We start from the raw sequence: 20,888 nt of genomic DNA, 5'->3' as shown, positions 1-20,888 counted from the left end.
ATCAGGCCTAGCAGAGGTGGTAAGAAAAGGGTTTGCAGGGCTGAGGATCCCATCTAAGAAACTCATATCAGTCATCTTGACCATCTTGCAGACCAGCCTCTATAGTTCTTACATAAATTATGTTATCCACTGCCAGGTAGTTCAGGGGAAGTTAACTCAGTTGTGATGGATTTGTGTTGTTCTGAATGATTCTGCTGATGATATTTATTTGTGTCAGGACACAGTCCACAGACTCCCAGAGAAGTTTGTAATGCTCTTCCCTGCGCAGAGGGTAAATGATGGTCTTCGCCTAATGAATTTATGTTCCATTGTAAGTAAAGCATGTCCTTCTTTCTCCAAATTATCTGCTATCAGTTAAGAGAAATGAGAAGTATCATTTATCTTTGAAAATGAAATGTCAGGACACATGTCACAAGCTCCCAAATGCTTCAGTGAAAGAAGGCAGCATATATTCATGGCTAGAGTCTGCCCTTAAATTTGATCACATTCTCTGTTGGTCCCTAATTCCATCACTGTGACCCTCACAGTATAAGGTGAAATATAAAGCAGCAACTGACAGTAGTTACTGCAGCTGCCTAAAACCTGGCAGGCTTTTACTGAGTACACAAGAGCATTTGGTACCATTTATTGCTAGTCTCTGAAGGATGCAGAGTGATCAGCGTTCTTGGAAATGAATGGACTTTTCATGTTGTTGATTTCATTTTTCTGGATGGACACAGCACTCCTGAAAGTGAGGGATTAATAGTCCCGGCTAGATGCAAGCAGACTGCAGCCAGCACTTCGCACTCTGACGCTTGAATCAGACACTGAGAATAAAGTGTAGGACTCAGAAACTGGTTTCCAAATATTTGACAGAAAACTAACCAATGAAACTCAGTGCTATTCCCATTTCTAGGCTGCCAGAAATATCTAGTAAATTTTCCCAGAGAATCACTTCTGTCAGTGGCATGTCTTCAGCATTACTCTTTCTTAACCCCCTTGTTCTGCTTAAGATTTACCTTTGCCTCTGGGGCAGTTTGATGTTGCTAAGCAAAAAAGAATAGTTGTCTTTCAGGCATGTTTGGGATACTCGTCGCATTCAGGCTGCTAGGCAGACACTTCAAATAGCTTCAGAAGCTGAAATGCTGACTTGGGCTGCTAACTCTGGCATTCAGTTAATTTTTTTGTACAAAATGCAGCAGAGGCTCCAAGGAGGCATCACCAAACAGTGAGCTCTGGTGTTAAAAGACTGTGAGAGAGGGGCTCTTTGTCTGTGCATCACAGTGAGCTGTAACAGAGCCAGGAGCTTAAAACAGAGGCCCAGAGGAGAGGGCCTTGGGGTGGAGGCATTGCAGGTGCCAGGCTGGGGGCACCAGAGGACCTGCCAGCAAGCGCCGTGGCAGGAAGCGGTGCCGGTGGTCTCTGTGCTGTGATCTCGCCTGCAACCGGCAACCTGCCCGGCACTCTTCTGCCGGTGCAAACCCAGCCAGCAGAGACATCAAAGCGTGCATCATCTGATGGCTTTCCCCAGTTCAGTCATGCTTCCCCATGTATTTCCAGCACAGGAACTGCAGTATTAGCATGTATGAGGTGATCACTCACGAATATGTAATTGCTGTCCCACGTAGCAGACCTGGTGCCATAAAGAACGTATGTCTCACATTTCTATTGAAAATGGTAACAGGTACTGACAGAGATCAGCTCCGCCACTTCAACTCTACAAGGTTTCTAGATGGAATATTGATGGATTTGGGCTTAAGAGTGACTAATTAGCATGTAGGATTCCTCAAAAGGGTTAACATGGGATCTTTTTAATTGTCAAAAGAGTTTCAGGCTATTAGTGTTGGCATATTCTTCAATAATCTGTTTTATTTTTACCTGCTGGGAGCTTAATTAAAAAACAAAGAGGCTCAATTTAAAGCCCATTACTATGCTAATTTTGTAAGAACTGGGCGGTGATTAAGAAGCTTTAAAAAGAGGAGTTTAGTTTGCTCTAGGGAATGGGTTGCAGGCAGGTTTTATTTCGTTTCATTAGCTAGCTACAATTATTTATAAACTAAATGGAAATGATATTAAAGAGTAATGAAAAAAACAGCATTTATGTATTATTAAACAGCAGAACTTTTTTTAATTTAGCATCGATGTGTGCAGAGCCTTTATTACTGCAACTTGCAGTTAACGCAGCTAAATGCAGTTGTTAAATATAAGAGGCTTTTTAAATATGCCCATAAATACAGAGCTGTCTGGTTTGCTTTTCCTATAGATCACTAGAGTAAGTTTATAAAGATATCAACATGACAATAACGATGAACTACTGTCTCTTTAAAAAGAAAAAAAAAAGATTTTGAGGCTTTATGCAGGAAAATTTCTTCACAATAAATTGCAAAGATGTATTTTTTTATACTATGTATTTAAGTATTTTTCATATGTTGTATAGTCTAACAGTGCCACAAACTTTCTACTGTCTTTCGCTGTCATGCAAACCCAAAATAATACATGCAATTACGATGGTGCAAAGGGTACCTAGGAGGAGCAGATGTATCAAATGAACATTCAGAAGCTGAAAGCCAGATGAGCACCATCACAGTAAAGGCTGGAAATGTTTCTGTGGATGAAGCCTGTGAAAGGGTGGGGGAGAGCAGCCACAGGAGAGCTTGGCTCTGGCCTGGCTGTATGATGGGGACAGTGGGAGCAGGGAGTCACAGATATGGATACGACCAGAGGCAGGGAGAGGCTGAAAGATTGGCAAGAGCAAGTCTAGGAGAGGATTTGTTGTCAGGCAGCAGTTTTGAACTGCATCCCCAAAACAAGAGGTATCTGTGAAGATGTGGGCAGGGAGGTGGTCCCTGTATTTTCCAGAGGAACTATTAAAACAGGTGCTTTCTACGGAAATAACTCTTTCCTATAAAATGTGTAGCTATCCCAGCCCTTGTGGCATGAATGAGATTTGGTCAGCCTGACTCATCTAGTAGGTAACTTAATTCAGCATTTGAGTTCACACTGCAGCAGTCATTCTGGTCTCCTCAAGGAGCACAAACTCTGTGACGCAGTGACTTAGTGATGCCGCTGCAGTGCTGAAACCCTCTTCACTGCAGTTTGTTGCCAGAGGGCTCTCTTGCCGCACCAGCAATGGGGAGCAGAAGAAAGCCCAGGCCAAGTGTTAGATGTCAGCATTCACCAGGCAGAAGGTCAGGTGAGGAGGAAAGGTGGCCGGAGGTGATGCCAGCCCAGAGCAGCTGGTGTTTAACGTCTAGATGGATCCGTGACAGTCTGGCTGCAGCACGAAGCCTCCAGACACAGGTGGCCATGCTTACCCACAGTGTCTTTGCTCCCATCACAAGGGAGCATCTGCACCCATGCATCTGGTCTTCAGAAAGCCTTTCCTCTTCCGTGTGCCACAGAACGGGCACTCTGTTTTCCTTCTACCCACAGGAGACAGGCAGCAGAGCTTAGGACCGGCCTGGGGCCTCTCTTTCTCAGCTATGGGAGCTGAATCGTGGCTGTGAAACTGTCATGTGTGCAGGCATATGCCATGGGCTGGGTCTCTTACAACTGTGCTGGCTGGAAATGTTATGCGATTCCTGCAGGGAGGAGTTGCACGAGCAGTAGGAGTCTCCAGGCAGCCACACAAGACACGCAGGATTGCAAATGGAGCCACATCAGGGGACTTGGAGAGTGTTGCAGGAATGTAGTAGTGAGGCACCAACCACCTTAAGCTCTGTCTGTCCCAGCTGTATGCTGCTTCAGTGTCAAGAGTGCAATGCTGAGCAGTGGCCCTGCGCTGGCTGTGCTGGATTTATCCTGAGTGCAACCAGATTTGGAGTCCTGCAGGAGACCAACACCTAGGGCTGTCAATTACTCTGCAGATCACTTCCCTGGTGTCACCACTGCCATTGATGCTGTCATAAGCCCTTCCTCAGCCTCACTTGCATGTTACTTAGGGCTTTATTGACTGCTGGAATGGGATGTGCTTCTCATACACGTTGCCTTGCTGAGGAGGTTGAACCTGAAACATGACAATGGCTTACAGATAGCTTCAGCACTGGGCTGAGCAGGAGATGACAGAGAACTTTCCCTTTCTACTTAAATGTCATTAAGAGACCCTTTTGGGGTGCAGGAGGGGGTTTTCCATGAAGGGGACCTCAGTCTGGGCCTCGGTAATGAATTCCATGTACAGTCTACTGGTCAGCTAGCTGGTGGAGGTTCACCCAGCTGTCTCTTAGCCAGGGACAAGAGGAGTGCAAGGCTCACTCTGGGCTCCCCTGAAGTCAGTGGTGGGTCTGTGGGCCCTGCATCCCGCCTGTGGGCACTGACTGTCCCTGGGGCATGCCTGCTGCCCAACTCCTGCCACACCCAAGGATCAGTGAGTGCATTCCCATCCCTGCATCACTGCCTGCTTCAGAACAGCAATGCGCTAATTGCTGCTAATTTTAGTCTGTATTAATATGTGGGGCCAGGAAGTCTGGTGTTTGTGAATCAGTGATGTATTGGTGTCCGTGCCAGGGGAGGCAGACTGCAGGGTGGTGAGGCTGGGACAGCGCCTGGAGTCAGTAACCCCCCAGCCTCTAAGAGTCAGGGTCCTGCAGGAGCCTCCATCTGCATGTCTTGCTCTATGGCAGAGGGTGACAGAGGCCATGCCAGCATCCAGGTGCAGCACAATACCTCTTCACCACACTATCGATTATCCTTTTTTATTTTGCAGACACAAAGCTGTTAGTGCAATAACTTATAAAACTCTGAATTGAAGAATATCATTAAATGATTTGCCCTTCAGAGTAAAAGTTTGCTTTAAAATATAAGCAGAGAAGAATATTTTGATGTTTGTGCTACTTGTAGATGTAAATAGTGCAGTCAGATGGTGATTGTCAGCATGGACCACCATTGCTAGAGAGGTACCCATGAAAGTTAATAATAAGAATTCAAATTTCTCCATGCAAGACCACCACACTATGAAAAAGGACTGCATAAGAGAAGCAGAGATTGAGTATGCATTAATGTTTTTGTGCTGGGACTGAAAAGACTGTAGTCCTTGACTCTGTCACCAACACCAGAGAGAAATAAGGATAATTATAACCTAAGTCCAGGTTTTCAAAGCTAATGGAAGTACTGAAGCCATCAGGATTTGGACTTCTAAACACTTATGGAGTTCCAGGCTATAGAGACTAATACAAACCACTGCAGTAAATGTAAGTCTTTTAACTTATTTTAAGAACTTGCATCAAGTTCCTTTTCTGTTTTTCAAAAATCAGCTGTCAAAGGAGATGAAAATATTTTGTCCTTGTTATAAGTATAGGCATTTGGCACAGAAATAATCCTTTGCTGTATTTTGGCCTAATGCAGTGGGTGCCTGCTATTCTTTCTTGATGTCCTTGGGTGGAAGCTTTTCACATATCTTGTAAACATTATAACCAATCAGAATTAGGACTGCACTGAAAATCTCACCTCTGGGTGGAAAACAGCCACCTGACAACTGAACAGCCCTGGAGCTGCTCACAGCACCTGGCTCTCAACACACAAACTTCAGATTCTTCAAGGAAACCTGAGGAGGTTTGGAGCTATATACTCTCTTTTGATCTGGGTCTGAAAAGCTCTTTTCCCGGTAAACACAAGGATCATTTGCTTTTCTTCAATAGCTGTTACTGGGTGCTGCTCTTGTCACCAATGGCTTTGCTTTCCAGGTACGGGCAATTTTTTCTTTGCAGTAAGAGTAGTAGCTGTGTTGGTGAACAGCAAGTCTGTGCTAAGAGCTTACACATTGTTACCCGCTCTTTGTCCTGTAGAACTGTCATGTCCTAGCTCATAGCATGTCCTTTCTGCTTCATCAGCATTTAGCCCCAACAGTGCATAAGATCTCTATAGTCAACTTCATCTTCTTTCAAGCTGGTGGTTAAAAGTAGGAAATGATCTCTCAGCTGGTGCTGTTGTGAGGGTCCTTCATGAAGGACACCCTAAGGGAACTTTCTGATGGAGCATGCCCTCTTCCACTTACCCATTTTCAGACAAATCTCTTCCCTACCTGCAAGGGAAACCTTACTTGGTGAAGTAAGGGCGATGTAATCCATACTAGGAAAAGAATGGAGATAGATTCTCAGTAAGGAATTTCACGCTGTAAGAAGTTGTGTTTTGTGTGTGTGCGTTTTTGTTTGTTTTTGGCTTTTTGCTTGTGTTTGACTGCATCTGAGAAGTTAAGGGTACAACAACTGCCATTTCAATTTCACTTGTTAAACACTAACACTTCTTTAAAGTTTACATTTCTGTGGTCAGGATTTGCATATTTTTTGTGTTTTGAAAGCATTTGGTAGATACTATTGTCCAAATAAAGACCTTAAAATGAAATGTGAACAAGCAGGGATATTTAGGAAACCCACCCCATTAGTGCATTTATTTGCCTGAGACCTAATTTAGGACTGATTACAGTAGTAACTGGACAGGAAACAGAAAAGAGCTAGCACTTCAAGAGTGAGCAGTATGACAAAATGAGACTATTTTCCTTTATTCTGATGAACCACTTCCAAGTTTACATTCAAGATCTCCTATTTTCCAGACAGAATTTGTGAATTGTCTAGGCAGTCTGACTGTTGTCCTCAGGTTTGGGCTTTTTCATAGTACGTATCTAATAACAAGAGAATTTATAACTGTAGAGACCTGTTTCATGACAGAGCTATTGCTGTTGGTTCTAGAAATTATTTTTAATTATTTTTTTTATTGATTTTTCTCCCATTTTACCTTTAATTCTATAACAACCTTATACTTCTCACAGCAAAATGACTGGTGGGGTATCTTTAAGTTAAATAATTATTACAGTCATTAAACTGATTTTTGATAAAAGAGATAAGTTATGAGAAGTGTTAATATAAAAATTAAAATTATTTGAAGCGCCCTGCACATCTGTGGCTCAAATATCTACAGAAAACAGCAGAACTTATGCTGTAAAAGTCTTTCGTGTGGATCCTTAGTACGTAACAAGGTACAGCATTGTATAGCCGTTTAGGCTCTGTCAAATCAAAGTTCATCATGTTACTTCCACAGTCACATTAGGGAGAGAAGCCTAACAGTACAAGCCTACTGCTTCTGTGAGTAAGCTCAGTGTTAAGCCTAGCCATAGAATTGTCTCTTGAAATAAAGGTCCTACAGCAGAATAGTTTAAAAATTTCTTTCGATTCTGAACAGCAAACAGGCTATCCAGGATCCCTGAGGTCTTAAATGTCCCTTGGCCTTCTTTTGACCCTGTATACACCTTACATTCTTCCTTTAATGATTGACACTCAGTGGGTATGTGCCTTCAGGCATATTGAAGTTGTAGCTGCTGCTTCATCAAAGCAACTGTTTACAGCTGGTTTGAGTTGGATGCCAATAAACAGTATTCTTTTTGTCTCAAAATAAAAAGCAGCTTAAGTCCCTAATGATAACGATTTTGTTCTTTGTAGAAGGAAAAATCAGATAGGTAGGGACGGCCAGACACTCAGCTTCACAAGTCACTTTATACTCTTTATACTTACAGCTAAACTGCTTTTATCTCCTCAAGTGAGTGGGCTATAGATTCTTATCATTGTGGCAGAAGTGATGAGGGTAACATCTTTAGTTGGAAATCATTGGCAACATGTGGAGAAAGCTTAAGATGTTGTCACACTTTAACTTGGTCCTGATCTGTTCAAAGGCAGTTCATACTTTCTAACTGTGCCAGCAGGTAGTGAGAGAGAGTCAAAGACCATCAGAGTAAAATAGATCATGCTTTTCTTTGGAGAGTTTATGACTTTCATAAAGTAGGTACAAAGAAACTGCAGCAGTAACTGTTATTTTCTAAATGAAGAGCTTATGTTCACCCAACCATATTTCATTAACTTGTACACCCAAGCTTCTACATTTCCTGCCTGGTTGGTGCAATGCTAGAAGCCATCTTAAATATTTTAATGCCTATTGTTAGTGAAAAGAGAACAAGAGAAATGTGTAAATCAGCTGTGCCCCTGATGTGTGACCACCTGACTTGTCCAACATAGCAGGTAGCAGGACATAGCCATGTACTGGGTTGTTTTCTGTGGAATTTGCAAAATTTCCAATGCAAGCTGTTTTGTGACTTGTGTTGATGTGAGATCCAAAAGAGTAATCATTTTCCTTCCAGCAGCAAGTAGAGAAAATGCTATCAACACTTTTAATGTTGATTCTTTGAGGGAACAGTAGAAAACAGATTTAGGACAGATCCCTCAGTGAAGCCAGACATTTTTAAAGTCTTCTTCCTTGTGAATGAAGATCCAGTCTTAGTACTGTTGGTATCAAAGTAGCTCTTTTTATTTTTTTAGTACTTGAAGCAAAAACTGACAAAGCTTCTCATCCTGTATTTATCTTTAGCAGATGATCTTAACCTCAGAATTATGGGTAAGTAAATTTCTTTCTATTACAGCAAATATTATGTTTAAAAAAATAAATAATAGTTCATAAACTTTGAAGAAAGGACAGTGCAGCCAGAGCAGGATTTTTTCAGCCAATTATTCAACAGCGCACCGAATTTTGGGGAACATTTACACAACTTTCAGAAATACCATGGGACATTTCAGTGCTTTTATAGAACAATTTCAATCAATACCAAAAGAAAGGAATGTCATATTGATATAATGAGGTGGTGACTTTGTACACCTCCTCCATAACAGGCATCTCTATTTTTTTCCTCTTTGGATGCATATTTGCATGTGTGTACTATGCATACATACACAAAACCAAAAAATGAGCAGTATTGTCCAGCTTTGTCCTACTTAGTTTTCATTTAATTAAAAAAAAAAAAAGTTAATAAAATGTTTAGACAAACCTTTCAGTCTTGTGAGATTAAGAGCATAATCGCCTTTGCATGCCTAATAATGTTGTTGGTATCTTATGGGATTTCATTTTCACACATACAGAATGGTCCTGTGTGATATGTTTAACTGCTGGAATAACTTAAAACCTATGTTAATGTTCCAGGCAAAAGAAGGATCTGGGCATGCAACAGGGCCTTACATGTTGATGGTGATCTTTATGTATGTGTTTAGGCAGTCTCGTATACCAAATACAACTACAGATGCTGATAGCTAAGTCTTTAGGACTTAGTCTTTAGGGCTATTGAACGTATTTGGCCTTACAGAAGCTTGTAGATTTTGGTAGCTCACCGTTAATCAAGAATTCAGTTTAGAGAGCAAGTAGAGTAATCATTCATATTAGAATAATTAGACAAGTATGTTCATTTACATAAAAAAGGATGAATCAGATATTTGGAACCTTCAAAAAAGCCTGTATTGAAAGAGCTATGTATTTTGCATCATAGTGTTAGTAATGTGTAACTGACTTGATGTTAATAATAGTGATTCCATATTACGAGAATAAGTTATCCTTCCTAGGCATTTATGGACACACCCTTAGTCACCTTAGGGTTTCTATTTGTTTGTTTTTGTTTTTTCATACCAGTGTTCCTTTTCCTTTCTCAACAGTCTTCTTTTTTCCAAAGGAAAAAAAAAAAAAAAACTCCTGGAAAATGCCAGTGGACACTTGGTTTTGCTGATTTGTATTATCAGATGATTGAATTTTGTGGGGGAAGGACAGTAAAGAGAAACTGTGAGATGATTGCTGAAAAAAAAAAAGTTTTCATCCATTAAAGGTCAAGCTAATAGAGCATGATTTACAGCAGAATATGGTGGGGACTTTTGTAAGATAAACAGCAACTTTTCATGTTCAGATGGAGATTCTTGGGTTAAATTGCTATCTTTGAGTTCTGAACTTGGAAAGGTATTAAAGTGGAATTAAACCTTTACACAATCCGGCTCTTGTGTCATTCAGGATTTTTTTTCGTTCTGTTTAATTGTACATCACAGCAGGGTTCTGAGTGACTGGTGCTCTAAAGAAATGAGGGGTAGGGTTAAGTCTGCAGCCCACTGCTCTCTGCTAATCCTTCTTGTTCCTTGAAGAAGGATTTACTTTTGCTGCCAGCTTGTGAAAGACTTTCCTCGTCCAGAAGAGATTGTTGTGGCTTTCCTGGGGAGGTGTGGTTGCTATAGCAGGGAGTCACGCCTGGGTATTTTCTCAGACCCTACTGGGAATGGGCCAAAAAAGAGCCGAAGAAGAGTAAAACTGGGGATTAAAAAGTAGAACAATGGGAGACAGGAAGATAGGAGTGGGAACAAATGGGAATTACAGCACCAAAAATAATGCAAAGTGACAAAAAAAGGAAATAGAAAAATAATAGCTGACAGTCTGACTGAAAAGAGAAACACTACAAAAGGACAATTTATTTTCAACAGGCAAAGAAAATAAAAGGGCATTTGGGAACTAAGACACAGGCCAGTGTGTTAAGTTTTTTTATTATTATTATTAATTTATTATTATTCTTACTGTGTTGCAAACATATGTGCATCAAGTATTAAACAAAACTATTCCTCTTATTCCCTTTCTATATCCATCTTTTTATTACAATCTATTTATTCAAAACAAAATATTCTTGGATTTTTAACTGTATTTACTTATCTGCTGTTAAATGATATTTCTAATACTGTCTATCCCTACAGACTAAGTGTAGGATAATTCTGGTCTTTTCATATAAAATATAGATGTTTAGATAATAGCAGAAGAGAGCCAGCTCTCCACTCAAATTCTGTTCTTCAATGATTCTCAAAGGAATAATTGCTTCCAGGGAAATGCCAGTGGGCACTTCTTTTTGCTGCTGTTTACTGGAGACAAATTCTTCAGTTTCTGCCATGGCAATGCCCCTGATATAAATACCTGGTCCTGCCGCTGCAGGGGCCTCGGCCTCTGCCATCATCCCACCACAGTTACATCCTTAAATTGCATTTGCCAGCTCATGGCTACGACATGAAGAGCTTATCTTTAGGATTTTCAGATGCTGCGTTTTGCTCCTAAACCCCTTTGCTCTACAAATAAAAGACAGCCTAATTCTGCAAACATCTGAACTTTTTCATCTCAGTAAAAGAAGCAGAAATTTTCATTCAGACTAAGGTTTATCACATTGCCTTCTTTTTAAATTTTATTTGCAGTCCCACATCTAACAGCAAATCTCTCTGAATGCTTTTCCTGCACCCTACTGCTTTATATATAGGAGAGGCAGAGAGATGTAACAGATGAAACATTTTGTTTATGAAGTGTCTATGTTTTGTTTTATTTCACATGTTTTTGCAATATAGATAACAGATTACACCACAGAGCTCTCATTGCCTTGTGCAATAAAGATACTATAAAGCCTTTCTGGGTATTAATAATAGATTGTGTTGATGAGTTTGGAGAAGCTGGCAATAGACCCCCCACTGTAAAGACATTAACACCACAGGACTAAGGTATCTTTCCCTTGCAAATCAGTTTCTAAATTGGCTGTGCTGATGGGTTTGGGCACAAGCTCTTGTACAGCATCAGTGCAGCAGGCACCGGAAGTTAGTTTGTTTTGTTTTGTTTTGTTTTTTACTGGCAAATAATGTTTCTTCCTATTAATGCTTTGTTGAGACGAAAGGCCCTATGTAAATTCTTTCCCTAAGTTCTTGCCAGCCAAGAAATAACTTAAAAATTACATTTGAATTGCTTTGACATTACTATTTTTTTCTTTAAAAGTGAAGGCCAAAACAGTGAATCACCAACAGTACAGTTCCCCTGCTTATAGGGCCTTTAGGGTCAATTTTTATATAAAAATTATATTAGAAGAATTTCACTTTGTTGTTGGCAATGTAAATTCAACGGAAACTGTAAATTGAGTGTGCCACTTAGAGAAGAAGAAAGATAAGACTTCTCATCAGACTAGTGAATATTCAATGCACTGAAGAAAGCCCTCACAGATCTATTTTATGAAATAAGGCCTCCACTGTACACAGTATAAGTCATTTCATGCACTTGAAAATCAATGAATTTGTACAGGTAGGGAATAAAGATGGATTTAGTTTAATATGTGTAAATAACTGAATGTGAATCCAAAGAAAGAAAAAAAGTAAAAAATGCTGGTTGTCAATAATGAACTTGCTCAGCAGAGATCCAGCAGAAATACAAACACCCCAGCACCTATTATGCTTTCATAGCACTTTGATATAATTAATGTTAAACGAAAAGCACAACAGAAGCCTGTTTACCCTGTTTTTAATTCAAAGACAAAATAACATTATTTCCCAAATGTTTGTGCTGCGTAAAATTATAATTCTAACAAAATCATCGTATTTGTTAATCTATTAGGCTTCTAATTGCAGCCCTGACTTTATCAATTCAGTTGGAGCCCTTAACTTTTATAACAGTTTATATTCTCCAGAACAGATTAGGAGAAAATTGCAGCCATAATCTGTACAGTGCAATTGCCATGCTATAAAGAGGAATGGGAGAAGCTGGGAAGAGCAATTGGATTCCCAAAGGTGGAGCACAGTAGAGCAATATCAGTGACTTTGTAAATGAAAAATTGTTTTAATTCCCTTCTAACAGCAATAATTCGATTCTTCATAAATTTTTCCATCAAAGTGTTGTAAGGAAAAATGCTATAAAATAGAGCTGCATGGCAGTGATAGAAGGCATTGAACAAAGTGGTCAATTAAGGGATGAAAATTAAGCAAAGAGAAGAATCCGTTCTGTCACATTCCGCTTGAAGCAAGAAACTCCTCTGCACTTTACATTTTATGTTTTACTTTATAGTTAAGGAAGATGCAACTTTTCCATTCATTCTGTCCCTACTTCAGCAAGTTGCTTTTGCATGGCGGTGTTGAATTATAGGCATCCTTACATGTTTTACTGAATCCGTTAGTTGCATCTTTTTCATTCATCTTGGAACTGTGAGTTCAATCCTGGAGCCATCAGCAGGAAGAGCCCAAGGGGCCATGGAGTGCACGCTCCCCTCTGCCAATGGCAGCAGCAGCAGAGGGGGCCAGAGGCCTGGGCTCAGCTCCTCGCATGCAGGCAGAGAGCAGTGGCCGTGCAAGGGGCAGCTGTAGGGAGAGGAAACTCACCCGGGTGGAGAGTCTTCAGTAGCTGTGCCTTTTGCAAGAGCAGAGGCTGGTGTTGCTGGTCCAGCTCACAGTGCTGTAGGGCACAGAGGTTCTTGCAATGCTGTCATCCCAGTGCCCAAAGCCTTGGCAGATGCTGAAAATGGACCAAATTCTGTTCCTGTTCACACAAATGGGACCTCTTCCTTTTATTCCAGTAGGAAGGAAATCTCAAGCAGAGGGCAGTATTTTAGCAGTGTGTCTTATGCAAGTCATTGTGTGGGTCAGGCTGGCTGATGAAGGTACAAAGGACCAGTGCTCAGTGTGCAGAGCATCATAGGACTGTAGCTCTCTGGTAACACATGGGCTCGAGCTCCTGCCAGCCTCAGAGCACGTGCATGCATAGCATGGGACTGCGTTGTCTCCATCATTATTTTATCTGTTAGGTTGCTTTTGGGTGGCAGTACAGCATTTCGTGTAAAAAATACAGGTCAAATGTTCACGGGGAAAAAAGGTACCTCGGTGCCACATTTTAATCTAGGAATCCACTTGCACTTTGTGAAGCATAGCTTTAAACGCAAGTGTTCATCAGTAGGTGGTATTCTTAATACAGCGCCTGTGGATAGAGGATTAATAAATACTTTTTTTCAGTCTTCCCTCTAGAAAAAAGGTGTTTTTTTGTGTGTGTGTTTTAGGTTCTCTCTATATACATTTTTTCTAGAAACTTTTAAATTTTGCATTTTTGTACATTTTATTAATACTCAGTGAAATGGAATTAGTTTTCTTTTACTGAAGATTCATCTATGAAGTTGACTTTAATAAACTATGTAATTATTTTTTCTGCTGGGAAATATTTAAAATGAATGGTTTCTTTTTTCTTTTCTTTTTTTTTTCCAAAGCATAAAATTATAATATTTCTGTTCTACTTTGGTGCACTCGAGATGTTTTTAATGTTCAGAATTTAGTGTAGCCAGCAAGTTTTTCTTTTTTTTATGTGCACCCATGAGCTGTAAGATGCTACAGAAATGTTCAAGTCCTATGCTTGAAAAAAAACATGCATAGTATTTTCCCCAATCCATGTCATCTAAAGAACACAGAAGTATCAAAATGTTTTTTGAAGAACAAGTAATGGATGTCATTCATTAGTAATTTAATTTCTTCTCTTAATTAAACTTAGTTGTGTGAAAAGCATAAGATATTTTACTTCATTTCTAACATACTTTTTTACTATTTGAGTGCCAAGTGAACTCCCAGTTGTATATATAGGCATGATAGGGATGTCATATACCAGCTATTATCAGAAAGAAAAGCGTCAGGGTTTAAGACCGTATCTACAATATTTACAAAAGCTCATGACCATCATCTTTGCATATTTATTAAGTAAAGAAAAGGCAGGTATCTGCTGTGGTTTCTTGCAACACACAATATCAGAATAATGCAAAGGAAAATGATTTAACATTTCAGATAATTAGATGGCAGCATCTGTCCTCTCACATATATCAAAGGTGACTTAATAACTTCCTGTTTACTGCTTCATGGCAGAAGTCCAGTAAATAAACAACCTGACTGAATTAGTCTATTTTTATACCTCTGTTCTATATAACAAACCTCTTGAACCACACTTAATATGAACAGCAAATTTCATATAGTACATTGAGATCACTCAGCACAGATTAAATTAGTTATAATAAAACAATTAAAATGTATTTGCCAACAACAGGAGGAAATGAAGGACCTGTGTGAGCAATAGAAAGGTAAAGGGTGGGATGTTGGGATATTATAAGAGCAAACAGCAGAACAGTGATTCTCAGGAGCATAGCAGGGTCAAACTTACAGCAAGATAGCTACGCAAGAGATAATAAATCAGTAGTACATACTAAACACCAGATGGTTGTGCCCATGCAGGAAGGCACAACGGATCATGTAACTGTGGTTGTTCCTAAGGATTACTGATTCATCCTGACTTCACAGGGATATTCTACCAAATAAAATCTTTATGGCCTCTTCCGCTAGTGAACATTTTCATCTACTGTTTAAAGACAGGACCACGTCTTACTGTTTTCATTGCCCCCAAAATATATGCAAAATCAATTTGGTAAGTTCACCCAGTTTAAAATAGTGAATATTTTTTGATATCTAGTACTGTGAATTTGCTTCACAGTGATTGTTACAAATACTTGAATGGACAAACAGGCCATTGTTCCAAGCTTTAGCTCAGTTGAATCCCCTAAGTATTTCAGGCATAGAGACAAACACACTTAAAAACTCCTAAACTTATTGAGTTGTCTTTCAAAATTGTCCAGGCAACAGAATTTATTTATAAAACTCTTGCAATCATTGATTCAAAACAAGGTTTTCTTGTTCTGCTTTTCTCCTTTGTCCTCTTTGAACAATTTTCTTTGGAATGTTTTCGTTGTGCTTAGGAGTCAGAGATTTCCTGGGGCTTCTAATAAAGGCATTTGATTTCCACTCTCCACATACTTTAACAAGTCCAAGGATTTTGAGGTTTGACGTTAACTTAGGAGAGCTGGAGATAATCAGACGGGGGGGGGGGGTAAAAAGCCAGAGTTATGCAAATTATTTGTAAAAAAAAGTATAGAAAGTAAAAGAAATATTTCTTTAAATATGGTTGAGTAAGACAGTCTTTGTCTCAGCACATAATATCTGCATGCTCCCCATCAAATGTATTGCTTTGATTAAAAGCTGCAAAGGGGTGATCTGTAAAGTATTCCTGCTATCCTACACTTCTCAACAGGTTTATTACCATTCGTTTATAAAATGAACAGTCTAATGAGCAGTGTTTTAGGTCACAGATATCAAAGACTGGTCATTTGTCAAGATTAGTTTCCTGTTGTGAGACTGCCTTGTGCAAAAAAAAAAAGTGCATAACCCTGGATTACTTTCTGGAAGCTGAAAAAATACCAATAAACACTTTATAAGATAAATTTAATGAAAATTTTATAATCACAGAATTAAATCCACTACAGTTCAATTTGTGTGAGTGCATGTTATAATGCAAACAGTATCTGAGTACAGATTATGACTTTCTATTATGTTGACAAAGGACAATTTAGAGATATGAAGTTTATGTAGTATTGTCAGACAAATATAACTGTTAATTTGAATGATCTAATATTACATTGACAATAATGTAATTCATTATAACTAAAAGACTGCATTTGGAAACATTACTGTGAAAGCACCACCTTTCTGGCAATAGTCAATTGCCAATAAATAACATGAACTATATTCTATTTGTGTTGGACATCTTTTACTTTGTGGAAAAAAGAGAAAAAAGCACTTGATAAAGCAATATGACATAGAAGACACTAATCAGGTAAACAACACACACCATAGCACAAGGATAAGAAGAAAGAATGTTTCTATGTTCCAGTTAGAAGAAAGGTGAAGGGGCAGTGTATGCTTTCCTACTTAAAATTATTTCTAAACAGTATTATTTTTATGTTTTGACTTTAATTGGATGGTGGCAGATTTTGCAGTTTGCTTGGGAGAAAACTGAAGACTGCTGCTGTCTTAACTAATGCAATACACCATTTATTGCAATACTAGTCCAGCCCCAGCTTCAGAGGCACTGAACCACTCATGTGCTGTCCCCTCTGCAAAAGAGCCGTAGCAGGCCTTCTGTGCCCTGGTTCCCGCAGCCTTTCCAAGGGAAGCTGCCCTTTCTCCTGCACTCAGGTGGCAAAGCAGGAAGGTTTCTGCCTGCTAGCTGCTTCCTACCTGGGCTCGCCTTGTGCTGGGGCGCAGTCCCATGGCTGCCACCCACACAGGGCTGTGTGCTGGTCCAGCAGATCTGCAGTACGGATAGTTTGGCCCAGAAAGACTTACTGCATGATCTCTTGGAGCCAGCATCTCTGCTAGTTTATTCTTTCAAAGAGAAAAAAGTCCTTATGCTTTCAGTATCTGTCAAGAGTCTGGCTTCTGTGGTCTGCCTACAAAGGAGCTTGGTGGAGCAGACATCCTACATTAACTCTTTCTGTGGAAAACCTCCGTGTGAAGTACACTGATCACTCAGCATTATTTTTATTAACAGCATGACCACAGTGCTGGAGTTTTATCATCATTATCACAGCAGTATCACAAAGGGTTTTAGACAGATCACAGTGCAGGATCACGGTCACTTTCCTTCTAAGATTTCTCATACCAAAAGCACTGATTTGAAATGCAAATGAAGTCAGGAACCTGGAAACTGTAGAAACAGAAATGGCAGCAGCATTTCTCGGTCAGGCTGTTACATCTGCAGCCCATCAGAGCTGTTACCACATGTAGGGTCTGTCCCATCCCTCCTGATAGCCATCCATTGAATTTTACTGAAGCGTACACAGGTTAACTGTCACACTAGTATAAATGAACTGATGCCAGTTAGGGGAGCCGGATGCCTTCACACCAGATTTGCTAATCTTCAGATTCTTTAAGTGTGCTCCATCATCACAACAGTCTTCAAACAAAAGATACAAGCTTAATTAAACTGAGTCAAATAGGTTTAAGAAGTTAAATAGAAACAACTTTTTTAAGTGCTTAAAATCTGTTTGCTCTTTTTTTCCCATTGTATTTTAATCCTTTCAGATATGTTATTATGTATAAATAGAAATATTTCCTGCATAGGAATTTACTAGCTAAGACATTGTAATATTTTTGTGATGCTTACTAGTTAGAACATAAAATCATATTTTCCTCTCTTAAAGTTTGTATGTAAGAGCAAAAAAACCCAAACATATAGGCAAACACAATAGACTGCAGGAAATTAAATGGCCTATATACCAGCAGTGGCTGTGGGTCCTGCATGACATCAATTTTCCTTTAATAGATTTAATTCATTATATACCCAAAAAGGAGTTGCTAAGTGTCCCTTGTATGACTTGTGCAGTGCATATCTGTCATGTTGTAGCCGTGATTGTGCAAAGATATACACCAAACCAGCAAGGTTAATAGAGTAGATCTCTTTCATCAGATCAAAAGATACAAATGTAAAAAACACACAAGGTCTTGGGCACTCCACCTTGCTTTGGATGCAGTATGCAAATGTATTTACATTTTCTTTTCCCTCTTACCCATTTTGTGACTCTGCTGTTCTGAAGAGCTAGTGGTTGCCATTTTGCTGTATTTTCTCAGCTCAGACAAAATGGAAGCTTTGGAGAACTCAGTAGCTACCACAGACTGTGTCTTCTAAAATTGATGATATTTGCCTTTTATAAAAATAAAAATTAAAAAAAAAAAAAAGATAATTCTGAGGATGAAAAAGAAAGCAGCATACCTCATCCTAAAAGGTAGAATCTCCTTTTTCCTGTGAACGCATTGGTGCAGTTGTGTTAATTTTATTTTAAAAAATGTAAATATTAATGTACCTTGCACTTTGATGTATTGCCATAAGAGACACTGAATTTCAAATTACCAAAGCCACTATGTGATACAGGGACATAACTTAGCTATTCATCTTTATTTGAAGCAGCCCTCTTCCGAAAAGCTCACTTAGGGAGATTCCCAGTTGCTATTAGAAAAGCAAAATAAAATTAATCTAAATCATTCAAACTTTATCTTAGAAAATTAATGATGGATGAAAGAGGGGGTTAATAAAGGTTTAATAAGAACTAGTCTGGAATATAGCGTATATTCCAGAGCCTGTGATTATAGTGGTAATTTAGCAGATTGTATCGCTGCCTGTCTCTGCCAAAGGATGTTTCACACCATTTAAAATGCACAGTATTCTCTTTGGAGACAGGTTGGTCTGGAATAACTCAACATCCAAAGAAAAGCCATGTTATTTCACTCCTCTCTTTATCAGTTGCATGTGTGTGATTGCATGTGTGTGTCATCTTCTGCTCAGCATTAGCAATAACCTTCCACGCTTTTTTCTGTGTTCATCTGTTAACCTCCTCAGAGACAGACGATACCAGAAAGGGCAAGTCATGAAATCTATTCAGAATAGGTTAAAGTGCTGATATCAGAACTCCTGTACATAAAAATAAAAATAATAATAATAATAAAAAAAAAGAGAGATCAGCGTTTTGTTTTGTTTGCCTTCTTCTAAAAAGTAAATTTAAGTAAATTTGGTTTAGAAGAAAGTTATCCAAACTCTGAGAGCACCTTAATGTTTCTTATCCTGAAGAGGAACAAAACAGTGAGACAAATCTCTAATCCAAAGTGACTGACATTTGAATAAAATGCATGCCTACAATGTTTCCAAGACTAAGGATGCAAGTTTCCCAGTGTACTAAAGTATGAGGCAAGCTGATCTGTAGTTACGTTGAAGAATTTGTTGTATTTAAATTCATGCAGTGTATGATCTGACATTCTCTTTGACTTTACTGCCTTTCTTTCTTACAGGCTGTTTGCTGCCAAGTGCAGTGGCTGCATGGAAAAGATTGCCCCAACAGAATTTGTGATGAGAGCCCTGGAGTGTGTTTACCATTTAAGCTGCTTCTGTTGCTGTGTTTGTGAACGACAGCTGAGGAAAGGCGATGAATTTGTTCTGAAGGAAGGGCAGTTGCTCTGCAAAAGTGACTATGAAAAAGAGAAAGACCTGTTGAGCTCTGTCAGCCCAGACGACTCAGACTCAGGTGAGCTTTCCCACTTCCATCCCAGCTGGAAAAACCACAAAGGTTTGTAGAGCATTTTTACAGAGAAGTATATCCATTTACACATCTACTTTCTCTATACGCAGATGCCACCCATGCAATTTACAGCGCTTAGCAGGCACAGCTGAAAATCCCCAGTCTGTTCTCCTTAACTTAATTTGCTGCTCTCTTAGTAAAGGGCAAAAATTTATTTATTTATTTATTTTTGGTCAAGATTGTGTTTTTCTATGAGAATGTAGCATGTGAATCAGACTGACTTCAAATATCCAAGACCTTGTTTAAAGTGTAGGCATACTTTCCTCCACCAAAAATTTGCTCTGATTTCAGGGAATCTTCTGCACATATACTTTCAACAGTAAGGTACAAAAATGGCAAAAGTAGAAAACATGATTTTTCAGAGTATTCCAAAATATATTTCTCTCTTCCAGTCACAGGCATTAACTTTAAGGAAAATGACAAGTACCACATACACATACTGAGAAGAATCTGAAAAAAAAAAAAAAAAAGAGAAATGGGTTTGTTCCAGCAATAGCATGAGTAGTGCAGAGGAAGCCACTGTGGCTGCACACTTGGAGAGGATGTCTGCATATCAATTCCTGTTAAAGCAGGCAAGGAGACTCACACAAAAACAAAAATAAGAATAAAAAGCAATACCATGGAGCCCATCTCTGAATGATTTCAAATACAATATTTGACTCTCCTTATCTCCACCCAGACTTCTTTCTGGTAGTATGTCTCTTCTATGCTTTCTGATCATTTGTGTTATATGTGTTATTTTGTGTCTGAGCTTCATTCTTGTGTAAACCCAGGAGGCAATCTACATACTGACTCAAGGATAGCTGCTCCATGGTTTGTGTGCTACACGTGGTACAGAAGTGAGGCATGCGAAGCTTGCCTGTTATGGATTGTCAAGGATGTCTCCTACAGGTCCTACACTGTTCCTGATGAGTGCAAACTCAAGGGGTTTGAACTGTCCAGGTTCCAGGGTTGACAGGTTCAATACCTCATTAAAATGCACTGCTGCTAGTCTACAGTGCGAAGTAACCTCTCCCTTTATGGGGACCTAGGGTTTGAACAGTATGATTACAAGTCTGCACCACCTGGCCTGGGGTCTGAGGCAGAGGATCACCATACTGTGCAAAAAGAACTTTTACCTTCTCCTAAAGAAGGAAGTGGAGTCCTCACAACTGACAGCAGCTGATGGGTGTTTTCCCCAAGTTCTCTGCAGTGAGGGAGAAATGAATACTTCCTGTCCTCCACCCACTTCCTAAGGGAAGTTTTGAAAGGGTGAGCAAAGATGCTTGCTGTCTGTCTGGGGCTGAGAGCAGAGTACTGCACAGGATAAACAGTTCACACACTGGATGTGGGTTCTCCAGTCCAAAATCCAGAGTAT

General features: G+C 39.5%; 1 protein-coding gene across 1 annotated transcript in view; it reads left to right on the top strand.

Moving 5' to 3' along the window:
• LMX1B (LIM homeobox transcription factor 1 beta) overlaps positions 1 to 20,888 on the top strand; it is a 111,282-nt gene that overhangs the window by 77,808 nt on the left and 12,586 nt on the right. The window contains exon 3 of the mRNA XM_048055641.2: positions 19,245 to 19,477. Within this exon, the coding sequence (XP_047911598.1) occupies positions 19,245 to 19,477 (233 nt within the window). The remainder of the gene's footprint in view (positions 1 to 19,244; positions 19,478 to 20,888) is intronic.

This window comes from Anser cygnoides, chromosome 20 (assembly GCF_040182565.1).
Source record: "Anser cygnoides isolate HZ-2024a breed goose chromosome 20, Taihu_goose_T2T_genome, whole genome shotgun sequence".
Taxonomy (NCBI): domain Eukaryota; kingdom Metazoa; phylum Chordata; class Aves; order Anseriformes; family Anatidae; genus Anser; species Anser cygnoides.
This window is presented reverse-complemented; position numbering and strand designations above follow the sequence as displayed.